The sequence below is a fragment of the Ostrinia furnacalis genome, unplaced genomic scaffold (genome assembly GCF_004193835.3).
Source record: "Ostrinia furnacalis isolate ACB-3 unplaced genomic scaffold, ASM419383v2 OfSCF4106, whole genome shotgun sequence".
In the NCBI taxonomy this organism is placed as follows: Eukaryota; Metazoa; Arthropoda; class Insecta; order Lepidoptera; family Crambidae; genus Ostrinia; species Ostrinia furnacalis.
In genome coordinates, this window is record NW_021134345.1 from 16,339 (window position 1) to 31,429 (window position 15,091).

Consider the following 15,091-nt stretch of genomic DNA (forward strand, 5'->3'; position numbering starts at 1 on the left):
TTACCTACGCTATGTTGAAGTATGGAGTTTCATACAAGCCTCGAGTTGAAACGGTTACGATCCCTTTTCTGGGTTGATAAGTGTGCTACGTCCTAAGGTTCCTTTATTATTTTTTCATTTGTGGAATTAAGGGGATGTTAATTTAGCGGCAGAGATTGGAATTCATATTTTCTTTTACATAAATGTTTGTCATATTCTTTTTTTGAGGGAAATAAAGTTGATGTTCTACGTGCTTTTTTTTCTGGTCGAAGCTGTTTGTTCCATTGTAACGAGTTCGTTACAATGGAACAAACAGCAGTTATCGTTTATATTTATTATAAGCCTCACCAACTGGTGAGGCTTACGTTAAATGATATGAGTATTAGTATTTTGCTTTTTATTTTTTTAACTTTTAACTTCCGCGATAATAAACAGAATAGTAAATCGATCATAATTTATATCGTACCAGTGACCATCGTAGCGTGTAACATAACATATCAAACTACGTTTTATTTATTTTTTTGTTTTCTTTTTCAATGAAACATTATTTTAATGCAAATTTTATGACCATTTTAGCCATATTTTGTATCAGTTTGTGGTCATCGTAAATACTAACCTAGTTTTATATTAAAAGGCTCTGAATATAAATCAGAACTCATAATTCTGCTAATAACTAATTAATGTCATAACGCTAGGTTAAACTAATCTTATGAAAAATCTTTTTAACCCTTTCACTGTCATTAAGTCCCCGAAAATCCCGAAATAAAATTAATTAACTTATAAACAAAAAATCTTCAAAGCACCCTAAGCATTCAGCGGCGGTAAATGACTTGGCTTCCTCAATAAAGGATTTAGTCCAAATTCCTCTTTGTCCCTCCCCTGATAACTCTTGGTTATTTAAGAATAGTCCAATAAATTGTATTTTCAACTCTTTGTTGGTTCTGTCTTCATTTTTCCAGTTGTCTTCGCTTGTTTGTTTGTAATACTCGAAGTCGTTTAGTTGCTTGATTTTTATGGTCTTATTCCTTGAAAAATACTTATTATTATTTACAATAATGATACCTTTAATCACGTCAAAGCGAATATTATTAAGAACTGTGTCGCATGTAAAGTTAGAATACTTTTTGTACATCAAACTACTTAAGCATAATGTAGATTCATCAGTTTTATTTCAAAGTCAAAATTTCTTTATTTGTTATTTAAATAGTACTTACAAATCGTCAAATATTTTGCTCTTAAGGAGCCTCTCTGCCCTTTTTGTCTCATAATATTTTTACCTTACCAGTTTCATATCATAAGTTTATAAAAATTATATTTTGCAACAGTAATGTTTAATACTCATTACACAAGTATTTTGCCTCTAGTAAGATACGAATTCGCAACTACCAAGTCAGTCAACTGTCATGCACAGCATTTAAATGTATAAAATATTTCTAAAGATACAGATTCAAAGATGTTTACACCACCTTGATGTAAACAAAAAGAGCCCTCAATAAAGCTGAAAAGGCACGCACAAGACAAATCCTTTTGAAAACTGTATTCTGATTCAGTTTACAGACCGCCTTTACCTTCATTGTCCTCCTTTTACCTCTTATCTCTTACCCTATAGCCTTTACAAAGCTTAGGCGCCTTCATTTTTCAAAGTGTCTCAAATCCAATCTATTCACAACACAATACCTCGTAGTTCGTACAACCCGGTTTATTGTCTTTGCCTCAATCATACCATAGACAGCACTAGTAGGGAAAAAAAGAATGAGACATGTATAGGCTCCTTGAGCATTTGACGATTTGTAGGTACGTTAGCTAATTCAAAATCTACATGAATAAAGATTTGATTTCGACAAGTATTCGAAATTTGAAATATTAATTTGGGTATAGACAATACCATCAAATGAGTTTCAAGCCTTTTCAGAGATAACAACGCGTTCGGATTTTGGCATTTTATTGTAAAATTAAGATTTAATTAATTTCCTGGTTATTATAATTTTCGAGGAATACGAGTTGTTTGTTATAGGACATGATGGAGATATAGCTGTACACGTGAACAGTTGATCCATTAATGATTGAGTAAAATATTGTCTAGTATACGCTTGTAGACGACACTCTATTTCGATTCGACATCACGATTCGCGAATGCTTCGTAGCGCCCCCAAATTATGTTACAATCAACCATGACGGCAAATTAATACTACGATCCCCTGCATGACGTCTAATAGGTATTAAATTGTAAGTCAATTAGAACTGTTACTTATCTGCACGCTAAAGGATTACATTTCTTTGTTGACAACCAGGTTGTTGATATTGTGGGTTTCACACAATATTTATAATTAATACAAAATTGTTTCTTTCTGGTGAAATTTTAAGTAATTCCTGCGTCTCAACCAGGATTTCTGGAAGAACTGGAGTTAAATTATCTACTCAAAAAACATGTTAAGAGCAGTTTTATTACCTGATAAATGAATGCACAATCTTCAATTCATCAACCATTTTCCCGCCTAAAACTTTCCCCACAGACAATACCCGATATTTTCTGGCTCCATCGATTTTCTTTTGTTTTCAAAATCGCAAACAAGGTGACTAATCGCTAATTGTCAAACTCAATAAAAACTTTTTAAAAAGCAATTTACCTTTTGTCAAACGAATATAACCATTAATGGCGTATTTAATACAAGTTAATGAGGTTTTAGCTGAACAATTATTAACATTGAACAGTCAATAGACTCAGGGAGGTGTGTGTATAAATATTAGAGCGATAATTAAAAACACAATAGCTTTTTTGCAAATACAATTAGTAGAAACAATCAAATTTTATTGAGTCGTGTGTAAACGCCTTTGTACAAGGTACGGGTCCTTTTATTTTGTTTTCGTTTGCCAAAGCAAACCTTGTAAAGTGTACTAATCCCGTAAAGGAATTCGTTCATTAAACCAATTAACTTTTGAAAAAGAAGGTAATGAAGTCAAAAGACTAATTTGGGTCAACGTGAAATTGTTGGTCTTGTTTACTTATTTATTTTTTACTCAATTTTGTTTGGGAGTACAAATTTTGTTCGAGTGGAATTTTCCGTAATAGGAAATTTATTTTTTTCTTTAAGAGTATGGACATGCGATTCGTGGTTCTACCATACTTGTACGGTTCTAATATAATGTTTACTTATAAGAGAAGATTTTTAGTTTATAGGTATAGGTACTAGATTTTAAATTAAATTACCCATGAAGTTACCGTTTAAGACTTTGATAAAAATATTGCACAACTTTAAAAATAACTTACAGTTTTTATGACATAATATTTCGGGATTTTGTGTAACTTTGAGTAGAACCTACATTCATAGAGTCAAAAATAGCCCCCATTATGCCCATCCATATTATATTTGATTTGATCCATATTTCTACAACAAATCGTGTGCTATTTTTGACATAATTTATTACGATTATCAACACAACCTACCTACGTACACTTAGATTAACTACCAATCAAGAATTCCCTCAATTCCGTAATAACAAAACTCACCCAATACCCGGCTAAAAAAGTTTGAGTTCTCAATCGTTAGGAAGGAAATGAGACCGATGACTGGTGGAAAAATTCGGTCAGTTCCAAAGGACAAGTTTGTTATTATTTCCCGCAAGTCACCCGGCCTCGCAAAATTTTCCCCACTACCCTGAAAGGGTGAGAACTTGTGACGTAACCGGGAAATTTTGCAACCTCCACGCAAATGTAAGCAGTTTTCGCTGAGATTAGGTTAACTAGAAAGAAAATTAAAAGTGGAATGGGGGTACGATATTTTCAGCTTTGTGGCCTAATTGAATTTGAGGTTCCAGAGGCCTCGGGTAGAATACCTAAATTGTACTGATTTGGAAGCCATGTTAAGCCATTGGTACCTATTAAGCCTAAACTCTAAATGCCCTCTACTTTCTTTTTACCCAAAGTGTCGAATTTTCTCAGCAAGTTTTTAACTCTATGTAGACAATATTTAAGCCCAAAACTTTTGTTGTTTTGTTGCCGAGCAGGCGATTCTACATTACAATGATTTGTTTTGTCATCTTGACAATAAATTGATTGCTTACTTTTTCTCACATGTGATAAAGTAAAGAATTGTGTTACCAAAGACAAATATCTAGGGCGACTTATTCCTCTCTACCGATAAAATTTTAACCGTCTCACCACCTAAATGTAACGACAAAACTTCCGCGCTCCAAAAGGGTTCCCCTCCACAATTCAATTCTCTTAACAAAATTATTCAATTAGATACCTACTCGACTCTATTTAAGATTAAGGTGCCCCTTTTTTCATTTACATTATCGCTCGGGTCAAATTTATAACTTGCCATCTTTTACGATTAGGTTTGAAGCGTAGATTGACTTGAGACTTAATGGGCTGAAGAAATTGTGATCAGTCACAAAAAGAAACCTTATTTTTAAGGGGGAAGTTCCAAAATGGAAGGTAATGAGATTTCCGGGAATGAAAATGAGACGAAACATGTAAATAGGGAAAGCAAAGGTTCGCATTAAATACATTGTAGGGACTTACAGAGGGATTTGATCTCGATAATATCCCAATTTGTTTTTAAGTACCTTCAATTTTGGGTTTGAGTGGGTGAAGTGTTTTATTTTTAAATGACTTCAGTATAGTAATTGGGGTAGACAGGTAAATTCTGTATGTACTTTTGGCTTATCATCCAAACCAAGAGGTCATTTTAGGTACTTTTTTTTCTTCTCTCATTCGCACCGTCGCGTTGCTACTCCTGTGTGGGCAGGATGCTACAGCTTGGCTATTAAGTATTCCACTATTTGACCTCTACTACAAAATCAACCAGTAAAAAGCCAAGTTTGCCCCAATCGAAAGTAAACTATCATTCCGTCATTGGCTAGGACAACTTTTTTCACAAATCTGGCAATGCTAGTGTACATCTGATTTATAATTTTATATTAAGCAATCCGTTAAAAATCCAACTAAAATTCCAGCATTTTCGTCATTTCCATGCAACACGTTTGACGGGCGGGTATTTAAAAACGCCAGCATTCATAATTGGTCTCAAAATTCATATTTAAAGTGGCTCCCTCTACCGGGATTAATCTTTTTTGAGCCACACGCGGGGTATTACCCTGCTGGGAAATTATACGGGACGAATTTAAACGCCTTAGAATCATGACTCGATGGTATGATATTTTTATATAATTTTTATGACGATTTTTGTCAAATAATATTATTATGATATTGATAGTAAGGGTGTGTGCTGGCTAGTTATATCTAGGTATTCATATTGGCTATCATCGATAAAAGTAATGTTACACATAGTTATTTAATTGAGTTATCCCTGAGTATTTTCTAACTTGAAAGGTGAGTCTGGATAAACTCGATATAATTTTAGTCTATCTTACACATTTTCACACATTCAACCATAGTACAAATAGTTTCGTAAAACCCTCTTCAAATGGTCGCATGAGACCGCGGTAACAATTGATTTCTATAGTGACTCGATTCGCTGGTACTTGAAGGGCTACATAATATAGTCACCATAGTAAACACGCTTTGAATTAATTCAACCCACAAGGTGGACCGCGGACCTCATAAAGGTAGCGGGAAAGCGCTGGATGCAGGCCGCTGCCAACCGTTCATTGTGGAAGTCATTGGGGGAGGCCTATGATCAGCAGTCAACGTCCTATGGCTGAAATGATGATGATACTTAACACACAGTTTATTTAAATTATAAAGCATTTAAGTCAACAGAGACAAACATCTATTAAATTTAATCAACCTGTATTTCAAGCAAGACTATCTTCGAATAATGATCCACTAACTTTCACTCAACAATAATTATGTCATTATTCCACGATCAGTAAATCGGTCCGGTTGTTCATTATAGCGATTCAACAGCCCCCGGGAACCGGTAATCCGGTAAACTGGTAACCGGTAAACCGGTAAACTGTGGCACAACTGGAATTGAAGAAGTTACGGTTTAATATAATGCCGCGATAGCTTCAAAACGGTATAAAAGGATAACGCTGCCAATCGCTCAACTCGTAAACAACTTTTGTAACGAGTTTCAGTGATGTTGCTTACAGGTAGGGGTGTCGTGAATAATATAGAAACTAATTAAGAAGCAATTAAAAGGTACTGATGTCCATGATGTCCACAGAAAACTTAGAAGAGTGTGAACTTACAGGGAAGATAATAATATGTACCATCCTAGACTGCATCTCACTTAACACCAGGTGCGATTGTGGTGAAATACCTGCCTTGTCTAGCATAAAAAAAATCAAATCAAATTAGTTTATTGCAATTGTAGGTAGGTACATATTATACATTGATGGGTCTTAAATTTAAACGAACAACGACAAAGAATCGTACGGCAAAAAACTTGTCGCATGCTTTCAGTGATTGCGTGAACAAGCAATGAAGCAAAAAGTAATGTATGCCTCTGCTATGATGACCGACTGATTGACCATCATAAATATTAGGTTGTTTAGGGATAAAATTAATTGACAAAAAACTGCTTATTAAATATTGAGCCTTCTTTCATCAATGAACTTTTGTTTGGTGAACGTTTGGTGAATTTATAGTACCTCTTTCTCCGTATCTGCTGATTCTATCGCCTAAAACTGTACCTATTATTTTACCGCGGACGTTCAACTAGCTTAAAATCCTATAACAATGAAAAGAACACAGCATTCTCTCTCCATCTCTACTAATTTATAAAATAACGATTAAGGCCTGCGTTCCACCAGTGAGAGGAGAGATGTGTTTGAATAACCTAAGATTTCTAAACCGAAGCTGAGTGGAGAGGTGTTGTGGAAACAAGGAAACACATCTCCTCTCCTCACTTTGGTGGAACCCGGCCCTATTTATACCTACTACGCCTTAATTAAGCGACCAATATTCTCTAAAAGGGTCTAAACGAGAAACTGAGAACTGTTAAACCTTCTTCGACCGTTTATGATCCCTACAATCGAGTTGATGTTTTCACAATCACACCGGCCTAAATTGGCAGGATGCCAATAAAAGTTTTGATTGAGATACTCAAAAGTGGTAAAGAATCTAGAGATTCTGAAGAACCTCAGATTCTGAAGAAGAAGAAAGTGAAGGCTTCAGGAATATGTTTCTATGTTGTTTATTAATTTATTAGGAAAACAAAGAGCAGCTTACAACACATAAAATATAATAATTATCAGAACTTTACATTTTCCAAAAGAGTTTTCACAAATTAAATACTCGTAGTTGCAAAAAAAAACTAATATTAGAGCGATTACATTCCATTTTTCGTATGATTACATCCTAACAGATTTGTTAATTTATTTTTAATTATATTACGTCACATTGCTTATTATGTAAAGGTACATACGAGTAATTGTACTCATTAGCTTAATTTAATCGCCTACGACTAATGAGTACCTGCTCTATGACTCAGCAACAAGAACTATGCTCGATCTAGATTCATACATCCACAATCATGTAGTACTAAGATTCTGATCTTAAATCATACTAGCGGCCGCCCGCGACTTCGTGAACGTGGATCCCGTTTTACCCTCTTTAGGGGTGGAGTTTCGTAAAATCCGTTCTTAGTAAGTGCCTACGTTCTAAAAGGAACCCCCATGCAAAATTTGAGACTCCTAGCACTTGTAGTTTTGTGATGAGTAAGTGAGTCAGTCAGTGACCTTTTGCTTTTATTTATATAGATAAACGTATGAACTATTACAGCACATAAAGCTTGATGCTGGGGAAATGTTATGTAGTTTAAAAGTGCGATTTTTCAATTTTGACACTTATTGACGACAGCTGAGGCACACTTTCTCGCTAACTACCTACGAAGCGAATATGATTAAGATTTTAATAACGTAACATACTTGCTTTTCCCTCTTTTCCCTAATATGTACTGAGTTTAATTACACTAGAGATCTTTATATTCAGAATATTTTTGGGAAAATTTCTCTCGACTAACATGTTCAACATATTTTATTATTAGAATTTTTGGATAATAATTAAACGAATCAATTTCTACTTTCCAAACTAATCTTCTATATATACGAGTATATAAAAGAAAGTCGTGTTAGTTACTCCACTTATAACTCAAGAACGGCTGAACCGATTTAGTTGAAAATTGTCAGGGAGGTAGTTTAGAGCCAGGAGAAGGACATAGGATACTTTTTATCCCGTTCGAAATAAAAAAAAAGTCTGCTTATTTATTGCCATTAAGGCGGAACAAAGTTCGCCGGGTCAGCTAGTAACAGAATAAAATAGAAAGACTACGAGTCTAGACCTAGGCGCAGACCGCCGATTTTTAATTGACCGATAGTTGTTAANCGCCTTAATCAGTATGGAGATGTATGAAAGTGCACACATTACACCGATTTGCTATCGGCCGATTCTTCATACAAATTAAAATCGGACCTACTGTCGGCCAACTAAAAGTCGGTGGTCTGCACCTAGGCTTAACACGACCATAATACAAAAATTGCTGAAGAATATTATAATTGCTACATAATACACAATCATTCATGAAATTACTATGGTAAATGACTAATTAAATGCATCAGGTTCAAAAATATACCATTAGCAGAAAGAATCATTAGTAACCACTTACTCAACTCGTTAAACTGCTAATAATGTTGTCATCACTTAATTATCAAATTAGTGTTAAATATTCTAGAGTTATTGGTATAAATACAGTAGGATATGTCGACTCTTGTCACTTGTGAATAAGTATTCAAGTAGTAATCTGTAATTATAATGAGTAATCCAGTGTCCCAGTTCATCAGTTCCTTTTACACTGGATTCGACGAATTGAATTGTACATATTTTGACAATCAGTTAATTGAAATTTGTGAAACGGTGGAAGCAGTGTATAATAGGGAGAAAGACTTCGATCCCTATTTTGATAAATACCTCGTGAAAATTTGTGAATTTATGGAAAAAACGTGAGTTCCAATTCTTATTTTTTATTTTTATTTTTTTTTATTTTGTTCATATGGCATACCAACAACATATATATTTTACTCTTATGATTAACATTTATGAAGATAACATTTCAATAACAATAACAATTCTTATCATTGAGAGAGTCGATACTTTATAAGAATTTTAAGATATTTCTTTCAGTTTATAAATGTGCCGTTTAAGAATTCAATATTAAAAGTGTTAATTTTTATTGTTACAGAATCAAAATGGAACAACACAGAGGTGTAAAACGGGAAGCTCAAAACAGTATTTATCCAAATGAAAAGCGGTTAAGACTACTTGGAAAATCTGAAACGGTGAAAAAGGAAGAAACAGAAGTTTTCGATCCTAATGAAATGGAGCTAAAGCTACTTGTAAAATCTGAAATGGTGATAAAGGAAGAAAAAGAAGTTTTCGATCCATATTTTGATAAATATCTTGTGGAAATATGTGAGAAGATAGAGAAAACGTAAGTTTCAACTGTCATTATTGGTTATTTAAATGGATAATTTTAACTATTTTCCCTTAGTGTGAATAGGTATTAACTATGTTCTTTTTACATTGTTACAGTGTCAAAATAGAAAAAGTAGAGGTGAAAGTGGAAACTACTTCATGAATCATCAACTTCGAGGGATGGTGAGAGTAATCACAAACCGAGAACAATTATGTGTGAAGATTTCAAAAATGCAGTTTCTCTAATTTATGTGGACTGCCCTCGGGCTGACATTGATCGTGGTAATTCTTTAATAATTTTATCATGTGTGAAGATTTGAAAAATGCAGCTACTACAATATAAGTGGCCTGCCATCGTCGTTGTATTCTGCCTGTTCCTGAATGTATCGTTTAGAGGTTTTGTATAGGTAATATTTAACTCGTACATCCGCGTTCTTCCAGTGGTCTACCTGGTCAATATTCTCTAAGTACGTATTTTAGGTACTTATGCAGATATTGGGATGTTATAGCTTTTGAAGGTGTTGTATTCATTTTACTTCAATTATCTATGGTGTGGTTGCGATTTGCCTACCGAACCCGTCTGGCCAGCGTGGCGAATGTGGGCCAAATCCTCCATTTAACTTTAGTTCATTTGAAAGGGGTCGTGCTCCTGGAGTGTAGACGATCGCTCTAGCTTTCTTTTATTGAATATATTCTTTGAAGAATTCGTCCATCGGTTCGTCTGTCGTTCTATTCATAATACTACTTCTTTGTTGCTATGTAGTAAACTCATCTTCATCAGATATAGAGAATTTTATTCAATTTAAATGATCTATTGTAATTATGATTTTTACAATAATTGTTTCATGTTTAATATACTTGTGATGAGGTGGAACTGTTCTACTAAGTTTTTCTATAATGTTAAAAGCTTTCTTGCTGAAGTTAGCCTTGGCTGGAGCTGTGAAGAATTAATTTATGGGTCATTCATTTATGTGAAGTCTTCTCAAGGCTTCATTTTGTAATATCATTAACACAAGTTATTCTACTAAATTGATGTGTTAGTAGAATTTAGCACTATGTGACGCTTGGTGTTATTGTATGGTTAACTATACAAATTGTATTATTTCTTGTCTGTTATATAATTTTTGAGTTTCGGGTAGTATTTGATACGAACTTCTGCATGCTTCCTATGGTGCTACTTGGTTCACTTGTTCCAATTTTTTTATTTCGTATATTTCAATTTTTATCAAGTGGGTGGTAGTTAAAGCATCGGTGTTAGTTGAGCCGTACGGAATTGAATCTTTTTTCGGACTTCCCACTATTTATGATCTTTTCACTTTAGCTACGATTGGATTGATTTTCTGAAGAATTCATCTATTGTTCTATTTTATTATTAGTATTACTACTCTGTTGATATATGAAATGTAGTAAGCTCATCGTCGTGAGAATTTATTATTTTTACAATAATTGCAAAAAATACCACAGCTTCGTGTTTCATATACCTACATGTGATGAGCTGAAACTGTTCTACAATTTTTTTCTATAATGTTGAAACCGCTTCTTGTTGAAGTTAGCCTTTGCAGGAGCAGTGAAGAATTCATTTATGAGTTCATTAGTCTTCTCAGGGCTTCATTTGTAATATCATTAACACAAGCTGTTCTACTAAGTTTCTCTACCGAGTTGATGTTTTGGTTGAATTTAGCACTATGTGTCGCTTGGTGTTATTGTATGATTATACAAATTTTATTATTTCTTGTCTATTTCTAATTGTTGAGTTTCGTGTAGTATTTGATACGAACCTCTGCATGCTTCCTATGGTGCTACTTGGTTCACTTGTTTCAATTTCTTTAATTCTAAAATTTCTATTTTTATCATGTGGGTAAAGCATCGTTAGTTGAGACGTACGGGTTTTTTTTTCGGACGTCCCAGTATTTATGACCTTTTCGCTTTAGCTACGATTGGGTTGATTTTCTGAAGAATTCATCTATTGGTTATATTCTTAATACTACTACTCTGTCGATAGGTATGTATCAAATTATTATTAAAACAAATAAATGGCAAATTCATCCAGTCTTCATTATTACAATAATAATTTTCATTCGTCAAATTTCCTAATTTTATTAGAAAGAAAGAAAGTATAAGAAAAACTTTATTTGACACAAAAAGGAAAAAATAAAAAACAGAACAAAGGGACTTAAAACTATACACGCATATTATTTTTGTGCCAAAAAGGCGCCCGCTCAGCATTAATCGAGGCTGGTTTTCAGCGGTTATTAGTTGGTTGGCGTCAAAAACAGTCTTCGGTTTTATGATTCCGTCAGATAGTGAAAATTTTATAATATTTAAATTATCTGTAGTGATTACACTTTTTACAATAATTGCAGAAAATATAAAATTTCATGCTTAACATACTCGTACATGTGATGTGATGAAGCTATTCTAGTAAGTTTTTCTACTGAAGAAAGTATTCATAAAGTTTAACATCGCGTCATTCAATTTTTGTTTCCATTAAACAGATTGGTAAGATGGGAATGTGCGTTATCCTTGACGTCGAATTTCAGGCTGAATCTTTTCTAATCCAAAATGGTAGCACCGTTTGCAGGATGACCAATCCAAATTCTTCAGTCAAATTTTTTAGCTGGTGTTCATAAAATTTAACATTGCGTCACTCAAAATTCGTATACTTCTATTTAGTTCTTCTAGTATCATTTGATTCATCGTCTCGTTTGAGGATAAATTATGTATGATATGGAATCACTTTTCAGTCGTCGCAGTGTTCTTTTTCTTACTGTTATAGCTAACTTTGATGGTTCTGTAAAGAATTCATTTATATCAGTTCTTTACTCCTTTTTTTGTACTCATGGTATGTACGAAGTTAGTTATTTTTCAGACTTTATTTAAAAGATTGCTAAAATCTATTAGAGTTGGTTACTTTTACTACTCTCCTATTAGCTGTATAGCCATATATGCTTTTATAGCGTCAAATATTACTTGATATCCGGCAGTCAGAATGAGCAATCCAAATTCTTCAGTCAAATTTTTCCAGCTGGTGTTCATGATGATGTCAGTTTCGGCTGTTGTTATTTCAAATAAATAAATTAATTAAAATAAAATAAAATAAACATTGCGTCACTCAAAATTCGTACCTATACTTCGGTTTTTATCATGTGTGTAGCATTTGATTCGTCGTCTGCGTTTGAGGATAATATGTATGTTATGGAATCACTTTTCAGTCATCGCACTCTTCTTCTTCTTACTGTCACAGTGTGAACAGCTTTGACTGGTTCTGTAAATAATTCGGCTGTATCAGATCTTTAGGTACTCGTTTTTTTGGTCTTCTTCTTTTATTTTCGTGTCGACAACAAACCTACACAGTGTCAGCCCAAAACTCCGCCACAAGAGTGGCGTTGTCAGTAGCACTCATCAAATCCTCCTGAGTGCAGTTGCTTGGGCACTCAGGGCATGACATCAGGTTTTTTTGGTACTCTAATGGTATGTAGGAAGTTGTTTATTAAGACTTTTTATTTAAAAGATTGCTAAAATCTATTAGAGTTGGTTACTTTTACTACTCTCCTATTAGCTGTATAGCCATATTATGCTTTTATAGCGTCAAATATTACTTGATATCCGGCAGTCAGAATGAGCAATCCAAATTCTTCAGTCAAATTTTTCCAGCTGGTGTTCATGATGATGTCAGTTTCGGCTGTTGTTATTTCAAATAAATAAATTAATTAAAATAAAATAAAATAAACATTGCGTCACTCAAAATTCGTACCTATACTTCGGTTTTTATCATGTGTGTAGCATTTGATTCGTCGTCTGCGTTTGAGGATAATATTATGTATGATATGGAATCACTTTTCAGTCATCGCACTTTTCTTCTTCTTACTGTCACAGTGTGAACAGCTTTGACTGGTTCTGTAAATAATTCGACTGTATCAGATCTTTAGGTACTCTTTTTTTTGGTCTTCTTCTTTTCTTTTCGGGTCGACAACAAACCTACACAGTGTCAGCCCAAAACTCCGCCACAAGAGTGGCGTTGTCGTAGCACTCATCAAATCCTCCTGAGTGCAGATGCTTGGGCACTCAGGGCATGACATCAGGTTTTTTTGGTACTCTAATGGTATGTAGGAAGTTGTTTATTAAGACTTTTTATTTAAAAGATTGCTAAAATCTATTAGGGTTGGTTACTTTTATTACTCTCCAATTAGCTGTGTAACCATATATGCTTTTATAGCGTCAAATATTACTTGATATCCGTCAAATTTTTCCAGCTGGTGTTCATGATGATGTCAGATTCGGCTGTTGTTATTCCAAATAAATAAATAAAATAAACATTGCGTCACTCAAAATTGGTATACTTCAGTTTTTATCATATGTGTAGTATTTGATTCGTCGTCTGCGTTTGAGGATAATATGTATGATATGGAATCACTTTTCAGTCATCGCACTTTTCTTCTTCTTACTGTCACAGTGTGAACAGCTTTGACTGGTTCTGTAAATAATTCGGCTGTATCAGATCTTTAGGTACTCGTTTTTTTGGTCTTCTTCTTTTCTTTTCGTGTCGACGACAAACCTACACAGTGTCAGCCCAAAACTCCGCCACAAGAGTGGCGTTGTCAGTAGCACTCATCAAATCCTCCTGAGTGCAGTTGCTTGGGCACTCAGGGCATGACATCAGGTTTTTTTGGTACTCTGATGGTATGTAGGAAGTTGTTTATTAAGACTTTTTATTTAAAAGATTGCTAAAATCTATTAGCGCTGGTTACTTTTATTACTCTCCAATTAGCTGTGTAACCATATTATATGCTTTTATAGCGTCAAATATTACTTGATATCCGTCAAATTTTTCCAGCTGGTGTTCATGATGATGTCAGTTTCGGCTGTTGTTATTCCAAATAAATAAATAAAATAAAATAAACATTGCGTCACTCAAAATTGGTATACTTCAGTTTTTATCATGTGTGTAGTATTTGATTCGTCGTCTGCGTTTGAGGATAATAATATGTATGATATGGAATCACTTTTCTTCTTCTTACTGTCACAGTGTGAACAGCTTTGACTTGTTCTGTAAATAATTCGGCTGTATCAGATCTTTAGGTACTCGTTTTTTTGGTACTCTGATGGTATGTAGGAAGTTGTTTATTAAGACTTTTTATTTAAAAGATTGCTAAAATCTATTAGAGTTGGTTACTTTTATTACTCTCCTATTGGCTGTGTATTTTTCTGGCTTCAAATATTACTTGATATCCGGCAGTCAGAATGAGCAATCCAAATTCTTCAGTCAAATTTTTCCAGCTGGTGTTCATATGATGTTTGAGTTAACATCGCATCACTCTAAATTCGTATACTTCAATTTTTATCATGTGTGTAGCATGCATGCATGTGTTAAGAAGTACGAATTCAAATAATTTTGATTTATTCCCATCTTTATTGATGGTAATAGAATGGGCTCTGCCATAAAATGGTTTCTGTTTGCTTTCCTCATATTGAAAAATATGTATAAAATATGTGCATGTTTCTTTTCAACTCTTGACTCGTCTTTGGCTTCCCTTGTGATTCAAGTGACTGAGCTACTGGACTGACATAATGCATGTCAAGTCTTGATAGACTTTAATTTACATGATCGCATAGCGTTAATTAACTAAACTAGGATTGAGACACTTCTAGTGTCTACATACTTAAAATATTAACCATTTACAGAAATTGTGGCAGTGTAACAATTGGTGCCATTGTATGATAAACACATTT

At 34.0% G+C, this 15,091-nt stretch overlaps 1 protein-coding gene and 1 long non-coding RNA gene across 2 annotated transcripts; both read left to right on the forward strand.

The window, feature by feature from the left end:
* The first annotated feature begins 8,665 nt into the window (after nt 1-8,665).
* On the forward strand, nt 8,666-10,056 carry LOC114358787 (uncharacterized). Its single transcript, XM_028312834.1, has 3 exons — nt 8,666-8,889; nt 9,129-9,377; nt 9,479-10,056. The coding sequence occupies exons 1-3, from the start codon at nt 8,702-8,704 to the stop codon at nt 9,522-9,524; spliced, it is 483 nt and encodes a 160-aa protein (XP_028168635.1). The 5' UTR covers nt 8,666-8,701; the 3' UTR covers nt 9,525-10,056.
* A 3,317-nt stretch (nt 10,057-13,373) lies between these two features.
* LOC114358794 (uncharacterized) lies at nt 13,374-14,539 on the forward strand. The gene is made up of 2 exons (XR_003656396.1): nt 13,374-13,873; nt 14,022-14,539. It is a non-coding gene; the product is annotated as an uncharacterized LOC114358794 (long non-coding RNA).
* The last annotated feature ends 552 nt before the right edge of the window (nt 14,540-15,091 follow it).

Bases quoted from the DNA above. Each gene is read 5' to 3' on its own strand.
- LOC114358787 (XM_028312834.1), top strand. From the start codon at position 8,702: ATGAGTAATCCAGTGTCCCAGTTCATCAGTTCCTTTTACACTGGATTC. The intron at 8,890-9,128 runs GTGAGTTCCAAT...TTATTGTTACAG, and splicing joins TGTGAATTTATGGAAAAAAC to AATCAAAATGGAACAACACA. The intron at 9,378-9,478 runs GTAAGTTTCAAC...ACATTGTTACAG, and splicing joins TGTGAGAAGATAGAGAAAAC to TGTCAAAATAGAAAAAGTAG.